This window comes from Bactrocera neohumeralis, chromosome 6 (genome assembly GCF_024586455.1).
Source record: "Bactrocera neohumeralis isolate Rockhampton chromosome 6, APGP_CSIRO_Bneo_wtdbg2-racon-allhic-juicebox.fasta_v2, whole genome shotgun sequence".
In the NCBI taxonomy this organism is placed as follows: domain Eukaryota; kingdom Metazoa; phylum Arthropoda; class Insecta; order Diptera; family Tephritidae; genus Bactrocera; species Bactrocera neohumeralis.
Genome location: NC_065923.1, coordinates 8,649,986 through 8,676,128, shown reverse-complemented (window position 1 = coordinate 8,676,128; position 26,143 = coordinate 8,649,986). Strand labels below are relative to the sequence as shown.

At 37.5% G+C, this 26,143-nt stretch overlaps 2 protein-coding genes across 18 annotated transcripts in view; both read right to left on the bottom strand.

Moving 5' to 3' along the window:
* LOC126762537 (uncharacterized) overlaps positions 1-20,534 on the bottom strand; it is a 28,607-nt gene extending 8,073 nt beyond the window's left edge. The window contains exons 1-3 of one of the 7 annotated variants that reach the window (XM_050479363.1): positions 20,451-20,534; positions 6,193-8,489; positions 5,669-5,719 (exon numbers count right to left, since the gene is read on the bottom strand). In XM_050479363.1, coding sequence (XP_050335320.1) covers positions 6,310-8,424 — 2,115 coding nt within the window. In that variant the 5' untranslated portion in view covers positions 8,425-8,489; positions 20,451-20,534 and the 3' untranslated portion in view covers positions 5,669-5,719; positions 6,193-6,309. The other 6 variants (XM_050479362.1, XM_050479365.1, XM_050479367.1 and 3 more) reach the window with 6 other exon arrangements.
* LOC126762533 (ankyrin-3) overlaps positions 1-26,143 on the bottom strand; it is a 61,521-nt gene that overhangs the window by 8,073 nt on the left and 27,305 nt on the right. For 8 of the 11 annotated variants that reach the window (XM_050479348.1, XM_050479349.1, XM_050479350.1 and 5 more), the window contains 7 exons: positions 25,262-26,100; positions 22,056-25,202; positions 21,880-21,984; positions 21,738-21,818; positions 5,669-5,719; positions 3,680-4,465; positions 3,115-3,396 (listed from right to left, as the gene is read on the bottom strand). In XM_050479348.1, the coding sequence (XP_050335305.1) occupies positions 3,115-3,396; positions 3,680-4,465; positions 5,669-5,719; positions 21,738-21,818; positions 21,880-21,984; positions 22,056-25,202; positions 25,262-26,100 (5,291 nt within the window). The remainder of the gene's footprint in view (positions 1-3,114; positions 3,397-3,679; positions 4,466-5,668; positions 5,720-21,737; positions 21,819-21,879; positions 21,985-22,055; positions 25,203-25,261; positions 26,101-26,143) is intronic. The other 3 variants (XM_050479358.1, XM_050479353.1, XM_050479359.1) reach the window with 3 other exon arrangements.

The following is a 26,143-nucleotide window of genomic DNA, read 5'->3' as shown; positions in this document are numbered from 1 at the left end:
AACACATAACACTGACAATAACAAGGTTATAATTTCGTCGTTTTCAAAAATGCACAGATTCGAGGCAATAGGCTATAGTATTCATAAATATAATATAGATATTTTTCCTTAAATGCATTAAATGCAGTGCCACTTCGAGTCATGTCTCCTGCAGTATACTTGTATTATACTTTCGTTCGTTGGCATAATCAGTCAAGATTGTCACACTTATTTAGACAAAAAATATACAGTCGAACTTCCATAACTCGAATCACTATTATCCCAAAAAAAACTTCGACTTAGGGAGACTTCGAGTTATAGAAAAAATTTTTTTTTAAAAGAAACTCAATTGCTACTTTAGAGTATATTAAAGGATGAATATGTATTTGTTGTTTAAAACACACATTACAGAAAACTGTAATAAGTTACAGTGAAGTGAAGTATTCAGAAATTAGTGACTGAAAATTTTCTTTTTTTTTGTATTTTCAGTAAAAAATGACTCTAATTTGTTTAAAGCCGTATAGTGCTCATCAGTTGTAGTGTCATTTGTTTGCAAATATAAACTCAATGTTCGGAAAGCATTTGGAGGCTGGTGAATAGTTTCTTCTACCGATCCCTCGCCGTCACTCTCCGTTCCGCTTAATATTGGATCATCTAATTCAGGGCAGTAATTCTCAACAATATCAGCATCTGTAGGAAAGCCAGTTATGCAAAGGTCATTATCTACTGCAATATAATCCTGAAGAGTAGCACTGCAAGTTATTTTGTTTGCTTTTAACCATGCTTCGTAATTAGCTTCAATTACATTTCGATATTCATCAGTAGTACTTAAAAACTCAGAGGTTTGTCATCTTCCTCTTCCCATTCAGAGTATTGACCAAATCCAGCTTTTTTGAAGCAATTCGCTATGGTTTGATTTTTGACGTCAATATCCCAAGCTTTAATAAGTAAGTGTAATATCTTGTTTTTCGTTTGCCTCTATACGCTTTAGTGCTTCTTTTACTATTCTGGTACGATAAAAAACTTTCAAGTTTTGAATTACTCCCTGATCCAGCGGCTGTAATTTAGAGGTCATATTCGGTGGAAAAAATGCCAGTTCAATGGCTTTCAGTTTGCTTTGTACGCCTTTAGAATGTGCTGGGCGATTTTCAATAAAAAATAAAATTTTTCGGCCAGTACTTTGAAAGCGCTTATCCAAATTTAGAACCCATTCTTCAAAAATTTGGCCAGTCATCCAGGCCTTGGAGTTATAGGCGAGTTGTAGAATGAGAGAAAAGCACATTACTTCGAGTTATAGAAGTCATAATTATGTATTTTCGTTCGAGTTATGGAGAACTTCGAGTTATGGAAGTTCGAGTTACGGAAGGAAATTTATATGTTAATTACTCTCTTAATGCTACTGCCAACCCATTTAGTTCGAGTTAGAGAAAATTCGAGTTAAAGAAGTTCGAGTAATGGAAGTTCGACTGTATATTCGTATTCATATATATTTTTATCTCTTATATTGCCCGGGCCAATTGAAAACGCTTCGATAATTTAACAAGTAAAGAAGGGCTAAGTTTGGGTGCAACCGAACATTTTATACTCTTGTAAGTAGCGGGAATCAAAACTTTAAGAAGTAAAACGTCAATCAAAGAATCAGAATTCAAGCAATTTTATATACATATATGTAACTCATATACACCGACCGCCATATTTGCCTAAGGTTTGTTAGAAAAACACAAATCATTAAACGCACCGACCTGATATTAGCTTTTAACTATTATACATACGATCACCAATCATATGAAGTAAGGTCAGTTGGATGTTCAAAACTCCTAATATTAGTTATATGGGAGCTAGATCACGTTTTCGCCCGATTTAATCCATTTTAAGCACAAAGATAGTCTGTTATGAGCAAAACACGCTCTGAATTTTTCTTCGAGATATCTAAAATATTGGTCGATATCTGCAATATAAAGTCACTCGCAAGTTCGAAAATCTTTAAATTAGGTATAAGTGGGTCCAGGGAAGTATTGAACCAATTGAACCCATTTTTGATACACAGAGATTATATTATTAGGAAAAGATTCTCTCGATATTTTCGGTCAAAAGTCAACTATAGATACTGCGGTCCACATATTCGGTACCTACTCTTCAAGCCCGAGTTTTGATTGAATTTGGGAATTTTTCGGTCATAAGGTGGTATAGTTTTAAGGAATTATTAGTGCAATTTTGATCCCGCTATATTACGTCCTTCTTGATTTGTGTACTGGAAAGTGAAATAATCAAATGGAATTTTAAATTGTTTTATAAGGGATGTAGGCGTGGTTGTATTCCGATTTCGACCATTTTCACACTGTGACATAGGAACATTAGAAGAATGCCACGTACTAAATTTAATCGAAATCGAGATATGGAATTTCATCAAAAAGTGGACAGTGCCACGCCCATTGTCTAATTTTCACATCTTCGGCTCCCATAAAGTCCTCTCTCTACCATCTCGGTGGTGAGATTTAATGTCTCTGACGAATTTAGTTATTGATTTATTGTGCTTTAGTTTTAACAGTACCGTTATATGGGGAGTGAGCGGGTTATCATCCAATTTCATCCACTTTCACACTGTCGGTAGGAGTTCTTATAATATTTGTACATTATTATTTTTAAATTTTTTTTTATTTTAGTGCTTAGTTATGGCACTTTAAAGGTTTTCGGGTAGTGGCGTTTTGTGGGCGTAGCAATGGTCCGATTACGCCCATCTACAAACTAGTACTTTTTTTGCCAAGAAACGCGCATTGTTCCATCAAGATATTTCAACTTTTACTCAAGTTACAGCTTGCAGGGACAGACGGACGGACGGATAGACAGACAGTTACCGGATTTCAACTTGTCTCCTCATCCCGATCATTTATATTAATATAACCCTATATCTCTCTCGATTAGTTTTAGCTGATACGTACAACCGTTAGGTGAACAAAACTATTATGCTCTGTAGCAACATGTTGCAAGAGTATACTGGTACAAATGGTTCGCCTCATACGCATCCTGAGCCGCTGCTAGTACTACTTTTGCATGAGTGAACTCAAATAATGCATGTTTTGTGTAAGAATTTATGTATGTATGTATGCGTAGTATATACTATGATGCTTGTAATACCTGTTGCTATATCTTGAATATCGTTATCTGGTGTATTTTGACCGATATCGCCCAAAGTGTTCGTTGTGGGCGACACACTATCGTCCCAACTCATTTTCGAAAACTCACTTTGCAAATTACTTATCTCATCGTCCTGCACCATCGTATCGAAATTCGCATCGAACGCCGATGCTTGCTCGTCAATATCAGCGAAATTTGTTGTGAGCTTTTCGAATTTGTGATCAATGCGCCGAGACTTTGCAACGCCGGAATCTTCTGTAACATGCTTGGGATCGCTAGTACCTATAGGTATGCATATGGTTAATTTACACCACAGTCTCTAAGCGAAAATATGTTTGTGAGGTTGTATATATATATGTGATAGCAGTTATACTTATATGTCGATGAATAACCTAAGATTAGGGGGATTATGTACACGGCAGTTTCAATCTCTGGTATGTACCTGATATGGTTTGCATGGATGTACGTATGTATGTATATGTATGTTAACTATTACTTGATCTGTGTGCTTAAACATAATATGCCTAGGTGTATGCTTGTATGTTCTGTGCCTTGTCAAAATTACCTTTTGTCTTCCAGTCTGCCTCTTCAACAACAGCGTCAGCAGCATCAACATCACTAATACCACCACTACCACCAAATGTGACAGCTTCATGTAGTGTTGTACCAATTTGTCTAGTAGTTGTTGTTGTTAATGTAGTTATAGTTTCTATAGTTTCTGTTGCTGTTACCGGCTTGAAGCCATCTTTGGAATCAATAAGATCATGTGAGCGTTTTTGCTGCTGTGATGTGCTGGCGGTGGTAATTGTTGTGGTTGCAACGCCGGGCACTGCACTGACTTGCGTGTGGTGCTGCTGCGTGCCAGGCCACTGCTCGTCAGTAAAGCTCATATTATCGTCGAACGATTTCCCAGACATTGATTCAATAGTTGGCGATTTGATGACATCCAAGCCACCAATATCATCACAAGTTATAGCATAATTTTCACTTTCTGAATTATATTCCTGCTTAAATGAATCATAGCCATTGGCTTCTTGTTGCTGATGCTGCTGCTGCTGTCGCGTGCTAATAATGTTAATGCTCTCTTCGAGTACGTTATCAATCAGCACTGCAGCCTCTTGGCGTATGTTGGTATCAAAAGCGAGCAGCTTCTCACCACCAGCCTTTCTACTTCTATCTTCATCATCATCATCGTCATCGTCATCAGAGTATTTTTCATCATCATCCTCTACATCACTATATTTATAAATATTATCTTTGCTGCCATCAGCATCTGCATCAAAATCTATTAACTTTTCAATAACATTATCTTCGGCTGCCGCGTAAAGGATTTGTTCTTTAACGTCGTCGCCTGCAAGACAATTGCACATTGCATATACAGTATGTAATTGCAACAATATTCCAATACTTTAAGCACCATTCACATGAATGTAAGTAATTACAGCAACATTGCAACATATTTGGCAACAATATATTTTTGCATATTCCACATTGTTAGTCAAAGCGTGCAAATCCATTTTTTAATGCAATAATGAGTTAATGAGCGTGAAATGTCGTGTTTAACATATGGTACATACATATAATGATAATGCGTTGTGTTGGCATGTGAAGCTTAAGAAGCAGTGACTAAGCAAACCTCAAATTATGTAAGATGAGCCTAACGCTATTTAGTTGGTCGCCGGAACGAGTTTGGCTATCTTCGACGATAACGAGATAAACGCTCTTCGTCTTTCTCGAGCCTGAAATGTCTTTCATTCATACAAAAAATATCCTTAACTACTCAAAAGTGAAGCGAAATGTTTCCTTACAAGCACATGTACCTATGCACGCCTCTCGAGGCATTAAGCAATGCGAATCCGGTTGGTGAAAGGTTATTCGTACAAATATATGTATTTATTATATTAAAATAAAATATTTTTTATATTTAAATAAGAAATAACCACAATTTTCAAAACTTTTCAAACAACTTAAGTAGCTGAACTGGTAAATCTTACGATATTGTGAAATCTTTTCTCAAACAGTTGACTTTTTTTTTCAAACGACGACTTCACCTCTAAGCTTTTTCCCTCATATATACTTCTTAACATATGTTGTTAGTATGTTTATGTGTATTTGTATATGTACATATGTAGGTATAAGTTAGGTATGCATAATAAATAGTAGAGTTGAGTGTATGATTCCGTGTATGTTGTAAGAACAACGCGAGATCGCCGAGATCTAGTACGAAATCATATATGTAGTAATGCCCCAATCGCGCTATATTCAACCAAACTTCAGCACTGATTGTCGCCTGGTTTTGTTAAATTTTGCTCTAATTGTTTGCAATTTTTGAAACTTAATAGAAATGAAATGTGTATGAGTGGCTTAAGAACTAAAACTAAGTAAATGCAATGTAAAAGCGTGCTGTTGTGTTGTGATCACTATCGGTGTATGGGAAGACTAAGTAAGTGGTGGAAATCGCTTATATGTATATTCATATGTAAACATAAAACGTAAAAAGAATGCGCACAAACGTATATACGTGTTGTGGTTGAGCCTTTAACTCTTAACTTACCAATATTTCGGAACGAATCCTCATCTAAAACGAGCTTTTCTTCTATGGTTTCTATAAAAAACACACACAAAATAAATAATGTTAGCATTCACGAAGAATTGATTTGTTTGGGACTTCAAGAGACTGATATGAGGTGAGATTGACAAATGTTTGCAGCATAAACATAAAACGATGATCACAAATTGCAATGTAAAATGATTTAAGCCTAAGAACGGATGAAGAATTTCATAACTACGTACTATGTAAATGCATGGAGGGATAACGCAAATATATCCAGTGCTTATTACACAAGGCTTTTTGTTAGCAACGTGGTTAGACGTTCAAAAGTAATTGGGAGTTTGTTAGTAGTAATGACGAAAACAGACATTCATATTTGTTAGTGTATGTTAACATGTATTAATTATGTTATTTCATTTATAAAAAAGCAATAACGTTGACATCGCTAGCAATATTCAAAAGTCCAGTTGACTTAGTATTTTTTTATTTTTGTTTTAATATATGTATATCAAACGTTTTTTACTTACAAATTATTTTGTTGTGTTTTTGTTATTTTTTATATATTTTATATATTTTTTTTATTTTGTTTATAGTTTGTGTTTGCTTTCTTTGTGAACTTCATTGTTGGCTGTATTGGTTGGGTTTTAGTTGCCACCTCTGGCAGCCGATTCATCGGATTCAACATATTCGATGTCTGTATGCACATCAAGCGTTTCAACATTTCCTTTCATATGAAGTTTCTCCGCCTCGGCGTTAAAGCTATTGGTGTTCTTCTCGTGTACCACAGTGTAACTCTCGTTTAACAACTCGTTGAATTCAGTGCAATTGCCAGTGTGCATGTCATCTGCCACTTTATCGCTGTCAACATCGTCGGCATCAGAAGTGCATTGCATATCTTCAATATCGGTATTTGGTAGATTGGTGACATCACCAGTGCTGTCAGCGCCCATTGTCAAAGTTTGTAAATGATTTATGTGAGATTTTCTTTGACCATCTGTCTCTATTGTTAGCACAATATTGCTGTTACTCGCTATGTACGCCTTTAAAGTCGAACTGCCAATATCGGCGTCGCATTGAGCTTCATTATCGGATACATCCGACCCCTCGTCAGCGCTGATATCTTCTATATCGGTGGCTTTATCAATGCTATCGTCTTGATGCTGCTTTTGTGCTGCATTCAATTTCAGATTTGGTGGCAGACCACGTTCACTTAGATCCATGTCTTCAATGTCGGTGCCACCGTCCTCTTTAACTCTAACAACATCTAAGAGTTTTGCTTTTCCTTTGCTCAGGCTTCGTGTCTTCAGTTTTTTACGCCTGTTTGTGCCATCAACATAGATTTCTTCAATATCTGTCACCGGTTCTGTGTGGGCGTGCAATTCAAGGCGCTTGCTAATCTGTGGTTTTAACGTCTCATTTAGTACGGTGACTTCGTCTTCAATTAGATTCTCCGCATTCAAACACTCTGCGATTGAGACATTTCGCTCCAAATCATCGGCACATGAGTAATCTTCATCGTCAGTTTGCATGCCGTCGGTTGCACTATTGTAAACACCAAATTGATATTCTCGATCTAATGGCATCACGTTCTCAATAGTGTCGCCAAATTTATCTTCCTTAAGTACCACCATCTCACGATGTACTGGTGGCAGCATAGAGTCCGATATTGCGTTAGGTTCATTTGAGGATTGTGTGCCGACATCATCGCAAAATACATCTTCCACATCGGTAATATCAGCAGAATCTTCACCAGTGGCCCTTAGTATAACCGCTCTGGGTATGGATTTTTGTTCTTCCTCACTATCGAAGCTATCCTCCGCGGCAGAGTCATCAAGTTTTTCAACATCTGTTAATACCTCCTCTACACCTGTATTTGCCACCGTCAGAAAAGCATTCTTATTAAGAGACATAGTTGTCGACTTCCTGCGCTGCTGACTGCCACTGCTGATGAATGCTACATCAATAGGCGGTAAACTAGCATTATCGCCGTATACCTGGTCATCTTCATCGGATGCCGATTCTGAAATAACAATTTGACACTCCTCTTCATCGCCCGAAATCTCCAGCACTTCATCTTCGGACATGCCACGTGCGCCACCGGTTCCAGCAACATCCGACAGCGCCGACGCGAGCTCACTAATATCGCTTAGCACAGATAAGTCTTCGTATTCATCAGAGTGTTCATTCCCGTTGACAGAACGCTCGCTATCAGCAATGAATACTCTATCCTGTTCACCAACGGCAGTATCTAAGTCAACACACACCGACCGCTCACAACCATTATCCAATTCGGATTCAGTATTGTAGTCTTCACAGTCTGTTAGAAAATCACTTGTTTGATTCAAATTTTGTGCTTGCAAAAAGTCACCCGCTTTGTTCTCCACCTTTTCTTTGGCTTCATTGTCGACCATGCTTTGTTCGCGCAGTCCATGCTGCAAGAATTCTTGAAGTGATAACTTTAATTCGGGGTAAACATTGCTCTTTTCCTCTTCATCATCCTCGGAATCAGTGTCGTTGTAGTCCTCAATGTCGGTGGCATCATTGTCTTTCTCATTTTGTTTAGGTATATTAAGCGTATGGTTGGAAGCTTTCCGAGTTGGCAATATCTTCATATCAGTCTGGCTGTCGAAGTCCTCAACGTCTGTCACTTCACCCGTATTAAAATTATAATCCATATCATTGCTGTGGGAATCCTCTGAGCATTCCGATTCCGAATGATCGTTGGTGGTAACGGAAATGATTGGAAGCTTTGTGGACATTTTGATTTGTTTGGTTTGTTTAGGTAGAGTAACTTAAATGTTCTTATTAACAGTTTGAGTATTCGCTATTTGTGGAAGAGTCAAATTGATTTTAAATTTTGAGTTATTTCCAATTATATTAATTTAATATAAAATAATCGAATAAATTATTTACGAAAGCAGTTAAAGCATTGGACGGTATTCATACACCACAAACATCGCTACTATAAACTTTGTTGTTGCATGAATACCATAACAGCACATTTAATTAGTTGACGCGAAGTTGTAAGAAGTTGTCTGCCTTATACGAGTAACAGTTAGGCGAACAAAAATTGTATTCTTAAAACATGTAACATGTCTTTGTACCCATGTTCGAAAAGCTGCGAGCTGTGTGAACAGTGGAAGAATTAAGTAAGCATACACGTGAGCTGCTCGTTTAACGGCAGTTAACGCCAACTTTATAATTAAATATGGCAGATCTCTTTCCGTTTTGAATAATCTTCAAAGAGTGCTTTAGGGTGCAACTGGTGTATGCTTACTTAAATGGGCCGTTGCAAGTGTTCACAATAAAACTGATAATCCATAAAGTACATTTATAACCTAGTAAGCTGCATAGTTTATACGTATGTATATCGTATGTATTCTTTACTTTACTATATTTACGCGTGCTAGTCGAATTCAATATATGTATGTATGTATTATCGATTTTTATACTCTTGCAACATGTTGCTACAGAGTATAATAGTTTTGTTCACATAACGGTTGTAAGTATCGCCTAAAACTAATCGAAATAGATATCGGGCTATGTATAAATAAATAATCACGATGACGAGACGAGTTGAAATTCGTCTGTCTGTATATTTATCTGTCCGTCCGTCCGTACGTATGAGCTGTAAATTGCAAGAGTGTAAACTGTACGAACTTAGCTCTTTCTTACTTGTTTTACTTGATCTGGTCGATTAGGTTAAGACAGGCGCCGCACTTTTAGATACTAAATTTCAGTGTAGTATCTCTAGTAATGTAGGCACTTGATAATATTTGATATATTTGTAAAAGTTTGCAATAATATTATCAGTCTCATTGTGAACAGAAATAGGTTTTATTAACATAACCAATATTCAGAAAGAGTGCGTTAAGTTAGGATGCTTAACTTATATCATTCAATACTCTTTCACTGAGATACCAAACTGTTATACTCAGAATTTAAAATTACTTATCATTTCGATTAAATTAACGAACTCGATCCAAACTTAAACAACTTATGTATCATATCTATTTAATCAAAATATTGGTCTACTAAAGCTCTAAACTAAGTTGTCTAGTCCTGCAATACCTCCATTAAAGAGTATTTTGTAGTACATATTGAACAAGATTGAAATTTCAAAATATTTTTTATTGTTCATTTATTTACAAAGTTGTATTACGTGTTTATGTTTTTACGTTCTTTATATATGTAAATGCAAATATGTTAATAAAAAACAGTGTGTATGGCTTGTACGAGTACGCTATCATAGGCAATATGCATATGTATGTTTGACGTTTGTACGTAAATAGCATTTAAATATAGCTTCAAAAACACTTAGTCTGTGAACTAAATAAACTTATACGCAAAAATATGGAAGCTAACTAAATACGTGATAAACGTTTATTTACCTTTTGGCGTTTCGTTTTGCTCCGATCTAGAATTTCGCGATGATGTCGGACTTATACTTCCCATACGTATACCGGAGGCGCCGAATTGCATTTGCAGCGCAGGATCCACGGCATAACCGGCTTGTTGCCTACGCAGTGTTTCTTCGATTAAGGCTAGTGGACTGCGTGTGGCTTTTGGTGAGCTTGGACTTGCGGCTAATAAACGGTCCTGTTCCGTATTAAACATTGGCAAAGCAACTGAATCGGACAAACTGGAATCGGTTGTATCAATGAAACTAACATCAAACTCGTTTGTACAACGTTGGTCCGCTGATGGTGGCCGGACAATGGACGCTGAATCCATATCATTGTCTGGCTGTCGATAGATAACTTCAAAAGCTTTGTCTGGTCCAAATGTTTTGGTAAAAACTTCACTTGTTAAAACTTTTCTGCTTCCAGAAGATGAGGTAGAACTTTTTGTACTCTCCGTGGATTTGAATGAACGCGTTATTTCGGCGTCGTCATCAATTATGACTGTGCTGACAATAGCAGCTACTGGCTCTTGGTTAACTTTAACCACCGTAGTGCGTGTGGGTACGGCTGGTATCTTAGATATTTTCGATGTGGTAAAAACAGACTTTTCTGCCAATCGCAGATTAGCCACATCTTTATCAAGTTTTTTAATATTTGTGGTGGTGCGCGTATATTTACGTACACTACTCAATGAGCCACTGGCACTCGTATTGCCGCTGCCAGTCATGCTGGACTCATTTATAGAATCTTTAATTTTCTTTTGTACTTTTACATCACTTTTCCTAGTTTGGCCTTTCTTCTTTACCTGATCCATTTTCATTGTGCCACTATCCGTTTTTACAACATCCTTGTTGACGGTACGTGGATTTTTGTCGCCCAAAATACTTTCTGTTCTATTAGTTTTAGTTATTCTTCGAGTCGTTATATTGGAAGATATGCTAACGGGTACCTTCGACCGCTGCTGAATTCTTTCACTTCGTGTTAAGACTTTCGTCTCTTCTGAGCTGTCTCGTGTTACGCTTCTTTGCGTGTTTCCGGTAGCCACATCTAATTTTGCGTTATCCTTTGGTCTGTTAATTTTGTGCTTTATTTTACTTTGATTTGACTTATTCAATACATTACTCATTTCCTTACTTGTTTTTGGGGACATGGATTTGTCAGTTATTTGTTCACTATGTGCTATCACAGCTTTTGGCTTGTCTATATTGGGTTTTCTATTATACAGTTTTTCAGTGCTTTTTATGGATTCCTTGCTATTAGTGAGTGAGTCTTTTTTTAAATTCGTCAAACTACTTTTAAAATTGAATGTTTTCTCCTCTTTGGATAGGTTGCGTACATATCGTCTTTGTGCATCAGTATGAGTAGTTGTAGAAGTGATAGGAGTAGTTAGCGGCTTACCTTTTGGCTGTAACACTGCTGGTCCAGGTGATTTTGATCTCAACGTAGTGTCCGAAGTTAAGTCTGCTTGTTTTGACGTGGACTGTGTATGTGCGTATCGCAGGCTGTGTGCCAAAGTTGGCTGCATATATCTGTGCATTACAGTTGAGGTAGGTGTAGTCAGCCGCTTTCGTTGAGCATCTTCACCTGCTGGTTCGGAAGATTTAGTGATTGTCTTTGTTTTGGTTTTCTTGGATGTAGTCTTTTTATCATATTTTTTGGTTTGCGCGTAAACGCTAGTTACGTGAGAGTAGTCGGCCTTTGGACGGCTAGATGTTGGACTGAATGTTCTTAGTGTAGCATTATATGGCATCGTGGTTACGTCAGTGCGTGTTCGCGGCCTTGGCGTTGTTGATCGACTATGTGAATTGTCTTCGCTTAATCCAACATTGACTGTTTGTGAACGAAGGCTTGTGGACCGATCGGAACGAATTTCCGTTTTTAGTGGGCTTGGGGCAGCTTTTTTTGTAGAAAGTTTAGATATTTCATCTTTATTTTGTAAATGCTTTCTATGTCTGGTGGATACATTTGCTATTGCTGTATTTTTAATAGCTTTATTTTGCACATTTTCAATAGGAGTCGCAGCAGGAACTTTTTCAGTTTTGGTGTACCGACTATGGTTCAATGTCAAGCGGAGATTTTGGTTTGTCTTCTGGTTTTGAAATTGGTTGAACGTCTTTAGTGTCTTTGTCATCTGGTTTGCCTACAGACGGTACTAATGGTGACACCTGTTTCATATCAGCGACTTTAGGTTTGTCAAACTCTTCCTCTGATTCATCAGAAGAGTACACATGAGGAACAGGCTTAGCAATGTCAAGCGGAGATTTTGGTTTGTCTTCTGGTTTTGAAATTGGTTGAACGTCTTTAGTGTCTTTGTCATCTGGTTTGCCTACAGACGGTACTAATGGTGACACCTGTTTCATATCAGCGACTTTAGGTTTGTCAAACTCTTCCTCTGATTCATCAGAAGAGTACACATGAGGAACAGGCTTAGCAATGTCAAGCGGAGATTTTGGTTTGTCTTCTGGTTTTGAAATTGGTTGAACGTCTTTAGTGTCTTTGTCATCTGGTTTGCCTACAGACGGTACTAATGGTGACACCTGTTTCATATCAGCGACTTTAGGTTTGTCAAACTCTTCCTCTGATTCATCAGAAGAGTACACATGAGGAACAGGCTTAGCAATGTCAAGCGGAGATTTTGGTTTGTCTTCTGGTTTTGAAATTGGTTGAACGTCTTTAGTGTCTTTGTCATCTGGTTTGCCTACAGACGGTACTAATGGTGACACCTGTTTCATATCAGCGACTTTAGGTTTGTCAAACTCTTCCTCTGATTCATCAGAAGAGTACACATGAGGAACAGGCTTAGCAATGTCAAGCGGAGATTTTGGTTTGTCTTCTGGTTTTGAAATTGGTTGAACGTCTTTAGTGTCTTTGTCATCTGGTTTGCCTACAGACGGTACTAATGGTGACACCTGTTTCATATCAGCGACTTTAGGTTTGTCAAACTCTTCCTCTGATTCATCAGAAGAGTACACATGAGGAACAGGCTTAGCAATGTCAAGAGGAGATTTTGGTTTGTCTTCTGGTTTTGAAATTGGTTGAACGTCTTTAGTGTCTTTGTCATCTGGTTTGCCTACAGACGGTACTAATGGTGACACCTGTTTCATATCAGCGACTTTAGGTTTGTCAAACTCTTCCTCTGATTCATCAGAAGAGTACACATGAGGAACAGGCTTAGCAATGTCAAGCGGAGATTTTGGTTTGTCTTCTGGTTTTGAAATTGGTTGAACGTCTTTAGTGTCTTTGTCATCTGGTTTGCCTACAGACGGTACTAATGGTGACACCTGTTTCATATCAGCGACTTTAGGTTTAGGTTTGTCAAACTCTTCCTCTGATTCATCAGAAGAGTACACATGAGGAACAGGCTTAGCAATGTCAAGCGGAGATTTTGGTTTGTCTTCTGGTTTTGAAATTGGTTGAACGTCTTTAGTGTCTTTGTCATCTGGTTTGCCTACAGACGGTACTAATGGTGACACCTGTTTCATATCAGCGACTTTAGGTTTGTCAAACTCTTCCTCTGATTCATCAGAAGAGTACACATGAGGAACAGGCTTAGCAATGTCAAGCGGAGATTTTGGTTTGTCTTCTGGTTTTGAAATTGGTTGAACGTCTTTAGTGTCTTTGTCATCTGGTTTGCCTACAGACGGTACTAATGGTGACACCTGTTTCATATCAGCGACTTTAGGTTTGTCAAACTCTTCCTCTGATTCATCAGAAGAGTACACATGAGGAACAGGCTTAGCAATGTCAAGCGGAGATTTTGGTTTGTCTTCTGGTTTTGAAATTGGTTGAACGTCTTTAGTGTCTTTGCCATCTGGTTTGCCTACAGACGGTACTAATGGTGACACCTGTTTCATATCAGCGACTTTAGGTTTGTCAAACTCTTCCTCTGATTCATCAGAAGAGTACACATGAGGAACAGGCTTAGCAATGTCAAGCGGAGATTTTGGTTTGTCTTCTGGTTTTGAAATTGGTTGAACGTCTTTAGTGTCTTTGTCATCTGGTTTGCCTACAGACGGTACTAATGGTGACACCTGTTTCATATCAGCGACTTTAGGTTTGTCAAACTCTTCCTCTGATTCATCAGAAGAGTACACATGAGGAACAGGCTTAGCAATGTCAAGAGGAGATTTTGGTTTGTCTTCTGGTTTTGAAATTGGTTGAACGTCTTTAGTGTCTTTGTCATCTGGTTTGCCTACAGACGGTACTAATGGTGACACCTGTTTCATATCAGCGACTTTAGGTTTGTCAAACTCTTCCTCTGATTCATCAGAAGAGTACACATGAGGAACAGGCTTAGCAATGTCAAGCGGAGATTTTGGTTTGTCTTCTGGTTTTGAAATTGGTTGAACGTCTTTAGTGTCTTTGTCATCTGGTTTGCCTACCAGAGACGGTACTAATGGTGACACCTGTTTCATATCAGCGACTTTAGGTTTGTCAAACTCTTCCTCTGATTCATCAGAAGAGTACACATGAGGAACAGGCTTAGCAATGTCAAGCGGAGATTTTGGTTTGTCTTCTGGTTTTGAAATTGGTTGAACGTCTTTAGTGTCTTTGTCATCTGGTTTGCCTACAGACGGTACTAATGGTGACACCTGTTTCATATCAGCGACTTTAGGTTTGTCAAACTCTTCCTCTGATTCATCAGAAGAGTACACATGAGGAACAGGCTTAGCAATGTCAAGAGGAGATTTTGGTTTGTCTTCTGGTTTTGAAATTGGTTGAACGTCTTTAGTGTCTTTGTCATCTGGTTTGCCTACAGACGGTACTAATGGTGACACCTGTTTCATATCAGCGACTTTAGGTTTGTCAAACTCTTCCTCTGATTCATCAGAAGAGTACACATGAGGAACAGGCTTAGCAATGTCAAGAGGAGATTTTGGTTTGTCTTCTGGTTTTGAAATTGGTTGAACGTCTTTAGTGTCTTTGTCATCTGGTTTGCCTACAGACGGTACTAATGGTGACACCTGTTTCATATCAGCGACTTTAGGTTTGTCAAACTCTTCCTCTGATTCATCAGAAGAGTACACATGAGGAACAGGCTTAGCAATGTCAAGAGGAGATTTTGGTTTGTCTTCTGGTTTTGAAATTGGTTGAACGTCTTTAGTGTCTTTGTCATCTGGTTTGCCTACAGACGGTACTAATGGTGACACCTGTTTCATATCAGCGACTTTAGGTTTGTCAAAAGCGACTTTAGGTTTGTCAAACTCTTCCTCTGATTCATCAGAAGAGTACACATGAGGAACAGGCTTAGCAATGTCAAGCGGAGATTTTGGTTTGTCTTCTGGTTTTGAAATTGGTTGAACGTCTTTAGTGTCTTTGTCATCTGGTTTGCCTACAGACGGTACTAATGGTGACACCTGTTTCATATCAGCGACTTTAGGTTTGTCAAACTCTTCCTCTGATTCATCAGAAGAGTACACATGAGGAACAGGCTTAGCAATGTCAAGCGGAGATTTTGGTTTGTCTTCTGGTTTTGAAATTGGTTGAACGTCTTTAGTGTCTTTGTCATCTGGTTTGCCTACAGACGGTACTAATGGTGACACCTGTTTCATATCAGCGACTTTAGGTTTGTCAAACTCTTCCTCTGATTCATCAGAAGAGTACACATGAGGAACAGGCTTAGCAATGTCAAGCGGAGATTTTGGTTTGTCTTCTGGTTTTGAAATTGGTTGAACGTCTTTAGTGTCTTTGTCATCTGGTTTGCCTACAGACGGTACTAATGGTGACACCTGTTTCATATCAGCGACTTTAGGTTTGTCAAACTCTTCCTCTGATTCATCAGAAGAGTACACATGAGGAACAGGCTTAGCAATGTCAAGCGGAGATTTTGGTTTGTCTTCTGGTTTTGAAATTGGTTGAACGTCTTTAGTGTCTTTGTCATCTGGTTTGCCTACAGACGGTACTAATGGTGACACCTGTTTCATATCAGCGACTTTAGGTTTGTCAAACTCTTCCTCTGATTCATCAGAAGAGTACACATGAGGAACAGGCTTAGCAATGTCAAGAGGAGATTTTGGTTTGTCTTCTGGTTTTGAAATTGGTTGAACGTCTTTAGTGTCTTTGTCATCTGGTTTGCCTACAGACGGTACTAATGGTGACACCTGTTTCATATCAGCGACTTTAGGTTTGTCAAACTCTTCCTCTGATTCATCAGAAGAGTACACATGAGGAAATGTCGAGCGGAGATTTTGGTTTGTCTTCTGGTTTTGAAATTGGTTGAACGTCTTTAGTGTCTTTGTCATCTGGTTTGCCTACAGACGGTACTAATGGTGACACCTGTTTCATATCAGCGACTTTAGGTTTGTCAAACTCTTCCTCTGTTATGTTAAGATGCTCGCATGAGATAGTGTCTTGCTCATCTTTGGAGGAACTTTCTATTTTATTAATTCCTTCTTTAGTTTCATTTTTCTCACTTATCGGTAACGGTACCGTTACAGGAAATCGTTTGATTGTTGAAGTTTCATCGGAAGATTTCACACTTTCTATGCTATCTTTTCTTTGTTTAAGGCTCCCTAAATAAACTTCTAGTTTACGCTCATTTTCAGCTGTTTCATAAATTTTTAATTTATACTCTTTTATGGTAGTAATATCACTGTCCTGTTTGTCAGGTGTTAAGTCAGCACCTTCTTTATCTGTCATTGGGAAGCTTGAATTGTCTATCACATTTGTTCCTTCGATAGGAAATTCGGTTTTATCACATATCGTTTCAATGAAGTCGTTTGCATTATCCGCAACCTGTGGTTCATCGGTGACCTTAGAAACTACTTCTTTCTTATTGTCATTTGGGGTATTTTGATCAATCGAGCTAGTGCCATAATCTCTATTTATTTCAGACATTTTTTGATTTTTAACTAATGGGTCAGAAAACTGTTCTACTTGTTCTTCTCCTAAAGAGCTACCCAACCTTGCCTGAGTCATGATTGCACCATGTACTGGTAGCGCTGATCCAGCTATTGTTTGTAAAATTTCGTCAGTTTGACTAAGACCTTGTTCGCCTAAATAAGTAATGTCTACTTCATTGTCCGCACGAACAACCTGCTTGCGCGCGAGTAATGGCGAGGATTGTAGAGAAGCAAACTTCTGCTCAAATGTTTTAACAACATCTTTGACATTTGGCAAAATACCAGAATCTTTGCTATCTGCTGATGGCAAATTAATTGCTTTTGGTGACTTCTCCATTGGATGCTCAAAAGCGGACTCTGCCTCATCTGTGGTGACTGACTTAATCTCATCTTTAGCTACTTCGAACATTTTACGTTTCATGCAGACTTTTTCGCAAATTTCTTCCTTTGGCACGTCGGAGTTATCCAATCTAGTCTCTATGGCCGTTACAGGCGATAGTTTCACCTCTTGTGTTGGTGGCTCATGAGACATAAGGTTCTCCAATGCAAGATCGACATCGGTTAATATTTGACGCTCCAAAACACTCTCATCCACATGGGTTGGCGTTGAATCACGTTGTCTCACCTTAAATGGTGTTGTTTCCAGGCTGTAGTCATGCAATTTATCTTCAAAATCCTTCACCACTTCTTTAACAGCTGGAATTTTTTCACCAATCTCAGCCAAAGACTTTTGCTTGCCAATAGCGAATGTTGGCATTATGTTTTTGGCATTTTCCAATTCGATTATCTTGCGCTTAACATCACCCCGTCCCTTTAAATGTTCTGCATTCGACGCATCATCTTTAGTCACTTTAGGTGCATTCCTATCTTGACTATCCTTATCATAAGCTGTGTCGTGTATATGTGACATTTCTGTTCTGGTTACAGCAGTTGTAATGGTTGTCTTAATTTGACTACCACCACTCATTTCTGAAAATGAGGTAGTGTCGCTAAGATCATCAACTTCGTCTGGCTTAACTGCTCGAGGTGTATAGTTCGTGTCGGGCGACTTTTCAGATTCAGTAATCTTGGCAAAACTACTAGATTTTATATTTTGAATGCTGACGTGCTCTGTTTATGCCGTTCAAATTGCATTACATGGATTAATTTATTTCATTTATTATACATTTTCAGTTGCAAATCCAGTCGGTTAAAAGCGATTCAAAGGAATATGCGATGTAAAATAACAAGTACAATTAACACTAAAGGATAATACCATAAATATTATCGACTGACAAATCAATGAGGTCAGTTGGTTAGACTATACTATATTTATCTATTTAGTATTTAGTTGACAACATGCATAAGTGAGATGGTGTATTGATTCGTATGATAAATTTTTATGTAGGCACCAAGTTGCATGTGATACGAGTATATGGTGTGTGAAGCAACAAAAGAATAAATTTACAATGATACGACCAGCTAGCCACCAACTTAAACAGTTCAAAGCTGCGCATCGCCATTTTATGTTAATACGATTATATGATTATGTGTAGACGTAATATGCTATACGAGGTCGTGGATTATATGCAGCTGGTGTTTCTGTCTTGTTGTGCGAGTATTGAAAATTACCGTTGCTTAAAATTACATTTATTTTTACATACAAGTAAGGTAACGTTTGCATTTTTAAATAAATGTTAATTATGAAAAGATTTTCGAGGCCATTGAGTGTACAAAGTTATGTAAGGAAACAGCACGAATGATATTTTGAATTTACGTAAAAGCTTGTCCAACCACGACTTCATATAACATACAGAATAATATAGAGAAATGAACGGTAATCGAGATACATACAGCCGCTGCATTGCCAAATTGGTTTTGAAAGCATAAAAAAATACGACGAGTGTGTAAATAATAAGCGAGTGCAAGAATACTTTTCTTTTCACATTTAATGACTAAACTAAATCCAAAACCGCGTTATAAAATATGGTTATTTAGCGTGTGTTAATAACTTAAAACATCAACATATTATATTATGCCAGAAAATTTATATATATACAAAGTAATCGTGTCAATTGCATTTTCTCAAACCAAAGACTTAAGTACGAAATTAAGCTATACAAATATAAATAAATTATTATAATCTAAATGTAAGACAAGAAAAAACTGATTTTTTAAGGCTCAGCTTCTGTACATATGTATTTATTGAAAGCTATGGGCTTCTCACGCACATATGGTTCATTTCTTAGAACTAAACGGGTGTCTCATAATTAGCGAACGATTATTTCAATCGACTTCGATTAGTTTAATGTACTTCAGCAACTGCGGCTGTGAGCGGTTAACACATAGCAGCTTTTACTACTATAAAGTTTGATAGAAATTTAAAGTTTTTACTTTTTATTTGAGTTCCCAGTAATAATTATTTTTTTATGCTATGTCTCAATTTAATTTTGCTAAATGGAGTTTTGAGAATTTTTTTTATAATTGAAATTTCGAAGACACACTCAAAAAGTCACATACTGTTAGTTGGCATAAAACCATTAATCAACCGCACTTGTTCACCAGTTCAGTTGCTGTTTAAGCAAGCAAAAACTCTCCAGTACAGGCACGAAACATTATTTTTTTTGTGCTATTAAGATTTGGATGCACTGGCGTGAGGTTGGACGGTATGTGAGGAATTTCTGTTGAAATATTTTCAAGAATCCAATCCAAGCAATATTTATGTGCCAGTTATTTGTACTATGGAAAGGATTGTATTACTAACATTCGCATATTATTCATTGTATGTTTGAAGTTAATTAGTTTGAGACATTTAATCACTTAAAATCCGAGCAAAATGAAAATTGCTCACAATTGCAACATATTTCAATTTAGGATAGCTTTAAAATAAGTTTTCTCGATTATTTAAAGTGAAAATAAGTTTTATCATTTATTTAAAGTGATCACGTTTTACATATGTATGTACATATGTGCCATTTAGCTGTACACTCACTCAATTTAATAGGCGACTCTTCTCTTACATACATGACTATTAACTTATACATATGCATATTTCAAACCAAATTGAACAAATTAGCTTGAAGTAGTTTGACCGTTCATCATAATATCTTCCATTTAAAATTGCAAACGTTTAACAACTTCATTTCGATTTATGTATTGTTATGCTATGTAAAATATGTATGCCTGATCTTAGCAATAAAACCAATACACACCGTTTTTTCCATATTTAATATGATTAATAAAATTTCCACTTTTATTCTCAACCTCAGACCACAGGGACTAGGACATGTTTATGTAACTTACCGTTTGATTTCAACGTGATTATTATTGATAATCTTATAAATGAACTTTACTTATTTACGTTATTATAAAGAAACGTACAAATCGTAAATCTACGGCTAGTAGATATTTGGTTAATATTTTGTTTTTATAAAATGAAAACTACATTGGAAATAACTCAAAAATATTTATAGTCCAAAGGCGTATATATGTACATATATCTGTGTAAATATTCGATGGGCTTCAAACTTTGTTAACCATATAATATGTTTTAACACCAACTTTTAGCTTACGAACAGCGAGCAACGTTCACGCGAAAGTCAAGTATCGAACTGTAAGCGAATTATCAATAACATTTCACAAGAACGAAAAATATTTACTCACAACTTTGTATAAATTAAATTAGTTAAGGGCAGGCGTACAAACTAGTGGGTGGTGCCATTGCCACCAACGAGGCATATCGCGTATGTACATATATATGTATGTATGCATTCATGTATATACTATTTCCATAGACTGGTAGTTTCGGAGGTGCTGTCCCTGCAAACGCGCTCCATGACTCAGAAGACTAACGCACGTCGGAAAGTGTACGCAGGCACTCATAGTGGTACTTGTAAATACTGTTAAGCATTTGTAGGTATTTTACCTATGACCTATGTGTAAATCTATATATGTAGAAACGTGCGTGTGAGATCTGATACGTTAGATATTTTGTCAGTAAAATAACAGTACAGTTAATTAAAATACACAACAGCATTTGTTGCGCATGATTGTGTATGTGTTAGCACATTTTGTTGGAGTGGTCTGGCTCTGCTTCTGCAACCTTTAACCTTGGCAATGCAACGTAACTGAAAATTTCAACAAATCGATCGATATGGAAACCATTAAAGAGTCTTTTGGGTTCATTGGTTCGTAAAAGTTTTGTTGATGAGCACTCGCATTCTTGTTTTCATAAGTACGGATATATACATATATGTGTGAGCTTAACTAACTACCACTGGGTGCCGGAATGATAGCAGTACGTTATTAAGCTTACTATATTTCTCCTTAAGGCTATTTAAACGGACTTTTGCACATGCTTTACGTTCTTATCATACATACATATATACATACATAAGTATCCAAAGATAGAGTATAGGGTAATAGAATACTCTCAGTGGGTGTTCGATCCTTACCAATATTCGTTCATAGTCAATAGGTTTTATTTTGGTTTTCATCACTACCAGCCGCTAATTCATTCAATTAGCTTCTGATACTTCTTATGACACAAATTCTGATTCTTTTTTTTTCAGTAAGCACAGATAAACATCGTTTTGTACACTATAACATGAATGGAATTTGCATACAAAAAGCCTATGGGAAATCAAATTGTAAATATGTAGATACAGTAAAAAAGTAAAGATAAGATGATACGATAACAGAAAATCGAAATCTACAGTATGCCATACAAACAAAAGAAAATGGTGGTCGATTATATAAGTTTATTTACTTCATAAAATGCTAAAAGGCAACAAAAACATGAGAGTCTCCTAACAATAAATACTGCTAATGATATTTTTTAGTGCTTACCGATTTTAGAAATTCCCGAAACACGTTCGAATGTCGATTCTGTGGTCTTGTGCAAAGTGACCACAGTGTCAGACAAATTATCTAGAAAATAAGTATATAGAGACTTTTACATTTCAAAGCTATAATATACGGGATTGTGTACCTTTTTCAACGAACTTAGCCCGTGGTAAGGATTCTTCTTCTTGTCTTTCAGTTCTAGTATCGATCGGAGTTGGCGGTGGGGTTTGAGAATGTGGTATGTCGCTCGCTGCATAAAAATTGTAAACAATACAATGAATACTAATAACAGTAACACTTAGATAAAGAGTGAATACGTACCGCTAGTTTTGAGCTCGTCACAGATTTCAATTTGTCCCGCACTCATCTTCTTTGTGATCGTTTCCTCGACTGACTTACAAAACTCAGCGTCTGTCAGTGTTATAGATTTGCGTGGTTCCACAGGTGCAGGTGCGGCAAGGTCAAGAGCCGACTTTGGCGAAATTTGTGTATCAAGTTGATCTGCAGTTTGCTCACTTGTTTGTTTCACGATGGGTAATTGTGTGCTTTGTTCTGTGGCTAAGAAGTCATTCGTCATTTTAATGGCATCGATTTTCGTTGCTGCCTCCGTTACTATCTTAGTAATTTCCTCGCTCAGACCAGCCGATTGCAGGCTGCTGAATGAATCTGCCTTCACTTCTGGTTTCTCATACGTTGTTGATACTGTAGATTTTTCATGATCGTCAGTTACAATTGTTTCTCTCACCGGTTTGGTGCTTGTTGAAAACTGTTTTGTTTGCTCTATGGTGAGGAAATCCTCGGTTAGTTTTCTTATACCCACGGCTGATACTTTGTCCGTCTCATTTACAGGAGCGGCCAACTCGATGCCGTCGTCTTGATGCTTATCGACTACCTTAATGGTTTCCTCTAGCTTTTTAATGGATTCTACAAGTTTTATACTTTCTTCTTTGACCGTATCCGTTACTGCTGAACTCATCTTGAGTGTTGTGGTTTTCTCATCAATTATAATTTCTGGTTCAAAATCTTTTGGAGTTGTCTCTGGCTGGCTACCTTGCGTGAATTTCTTTGAAGCTGTCGGAAGCTGTACGGGCTTCTCTTCACGTTTGATATCTGTAAGACTTTCCTCCAATGATATAATGGCCTCCTCGGTTGAAACTTTCGGTACAGTCGCCATTATAACGCTGGTTGATTTGATCAGGTCACTCATGGCGCTTTTCGTTTCAACCGTATGTGTATCATCCATTGTTGGCTGTCCTTCTTTCGAAGCAATATCGGGTAGAGTTGCTTGTACATCTACCAACGATGTTGGTTCTTGCTTAACATTCAAATCAGTTGGTATAGCAGGAACAACAGTTGAACTTAAAATAGATGGCACGACTGTATGTGTGGCCGATTTCAAAAGCTCAAATTTTTCATCTTCGGCTTGGGATTCTTTGGAATATGGCAATTGTTTTTGCTGCTCCATTAGCAAGAAATCTTGCGTTAATTTTTTTGTAGTTTGTTCATGTTTAGTGTCGTCAAATCTCATGTCTAATGGATCTCTTTCACCTGAAAAAGCACTACTTAATTCCTTGGGCTCAATTGTGGATATTTCTTTGCCAGTTTTCAATATTTCTGAAGTGATTTTTGTGTCAGCTGCAATATCACCAACTGCTGATTGAATTGTGGAAGAATCTGATTCCGTCTCAAATATATTTAATATTTGTGTGGTTTTTACCGTTTTTGATTCTACTTGTGTTTCCTTCGCACCTTCCCTCTGTTTAGTGAATTCTATCAGATCGTCGATTTCACTATCCTTAATCACTTTCGCTTCAGTTTTATCCAAATATGTCGTGGTCGTAATTACTTCAGTCTTTGCTACACTTCTTGGTTCCATTGAGCTATCCTTGCTTTTGAAAACTGTAGTAACCTGCTCAGTTGTCAATTTATCTTCTATATGCTCTGGTTTTGTGAGATCACCAGAGGTTTTTTGAATGCCCGTTAGAGTTATTCCGTCCCATTCTTTTGTGACTTCTTTTAATTGAGCTTTCGTTCTCTCTGCTTCTTTCACTGGCAGTTCTAAGTCAGTAGTAATTTCAAAAGAATCAGCCGTTGTTTCAAGTACCGCCGCCGTGCTGGTTACAAATTCACTTGCTGTTTTCGTAATTTCCTTTTGTGATCTCTGTTCCATGTACGATAACTCAGAGGTAGCAATTTCGCTATCTTTTTCAATATGTTTTTCGAATTCTTTTATAGTTTCTGTAGTTTTAGGAAAGACCTTCTCTTCTTTACCATCTGGTATACTGAATTTTGAGGATTGTATTTCAATAGATGAACGCGTTATTGGCTCTGATGATTTCTCAGAAAGTGACGTTCTCTTTTCGGCAACCGGAGCTGCTGGAGCGCTTTCTATTACATCTGCATTATCTTTTGGTAATTGAACGGCAGTAGTAATTTCTTGAATAGATTTAATTGCTGGTGACATTTGAGATTTTTGCTCTAACGCTAAAAAGTCTTCTGTAATAGTTTTTTCAAATGACTTAATGGGTTCTTGGTGTGCTTCATAGAGATCATCTGCATGTGTATCTTCGTATTTCTTTATATCTTTTGGTAGCACGGATTTCATATCATAAGTAACTCCTTTTGCTTCGAAATCTGCAATTTTATCTTCAATGGAAGTACCCTTTACTTTACCTTCTGTGACAACTTGGATGGTTTCCGTAATGGTGGACGTTTTGCTAACAGTTCCATCCTTCTCGTCAGATTTGCCACTCTCAAATACGGATATAATTTTTTCAATCTTCTGACTCGATTTCTCATCCAATTCGGTGCTTTTCATTTCTTTTTCCTTTACCTCCTCGACAAATTTCTCACTGAATGTTATATCGACTGGAAGTTGAGTCTGTTTCTCGGCATTTAAAAAGTCTTCAGTTAGTTGCTTGGTTGTATCTTGCCCTGACTCCATCGGGGAGTCCTGAAGCTTCTTTGACTTTTCGACGGCGCTGATATCTTGTACTATTTTCAAATTTTCATCGTCCTCAACGGTCTTATATTCTGTTGCTGAATCTTCCTCTTCAGAACTGCGTCCGGATGTCTTTAATTTGTGCGTCAATTCCTTATCGAAATCGCTTTTACTTATTTCGGCAGCATCCATTTTACCCATTTTCATTTTCATTACTTGGTCGGGAGCAACGGTTGATTTAACTATGTTATCTGTTGGTAACTGCATCATTATTTCCGATTCATGTATAGCCTTTTTATCCTCGATAAGGCTCTTACGTTTTATTTCGGAAATTTCACGTGAAATCTCTTTTTTCTGTGATGAAGCAGGTATTTGCCGTTCGATTGAGAGTCGTTTCACGATCTTCTCACGTCGTTCGGCAACAGTACGTTTCGTAATTTCCTCATCTGATTCGGACTCTTCCACTTCCTTCTCTTCTGCCGAATATTTAACCTCCTCGTGATCGTGAATCTGTTGAATCCGTTTACCTAAGATGCAAAATATTTAATTGCAACCATACAACCAGGTATAACAACGCTTTACTTACTCTCTTGTCGCACGAGTTCCTCCACCGATTCGGAGTTTTTCATAATATCAGTTTCGTCAAAGTCACGCGAATGCGAAAGTCGCCCACTTTTACACTTTTTCATAATATCCTCACGACCAATATTTTTGAGCGCATCTTCTAAGGCGTGAATATCATAATTTGGTTTATCCTTGAATAGTCGAATCATGCTTTGGGCCTGCCGCGCAATACTATCGGTATTTTGATTTATTATGTCATCTATCTCCTCCGTACTTATACCGATTTCAGAGGCTAACTGTATCCAATCCTTGCCTAATAAATTCGACAGATCCACAATACGTATATCGCCGATATAGTGATCATTCTGATGTTTACTCAAACTAAAGAGGGAGCTTCGATAGGTGGTAGTGATCTTATCACTGAATTCGGTAGTTGTGTCCGGTATAACAATATCCGGTAACACGATATTCAAAATACAGATGGGATGTTGCGGTGGCTCGCCCTTGGCAACTTTTGGCTCCTTCATGAACAATGTACGTCCAACAATGTCGGCATGTTGATCCTTCACACGTACAGTGAATGGTAGACGATTCTCCCGAAACGCCTTGAATTGCAATTGCAATTGATCACCAGATTTAGTGACTGGCACCAAGTTACCGGCCATTTCAATATATTGTGGCTTTCCCTCCAGCACCTCAACATCGCGACTCTTGGCAACTTCGGTAAAGAGTTCCTGTTTTTCTAATGTTTTATCCTCACGATCATCAGTCATGCAGAACACACGCAAACGCGCTTCGTACGGTTCCACTTTCTTTGCGAAAACTACAAACTTGGCCATGAACGGCACATGTATTACCTCCCTAAATAAAAAGTTATGTCATTATATAAACGATTTCAACAATA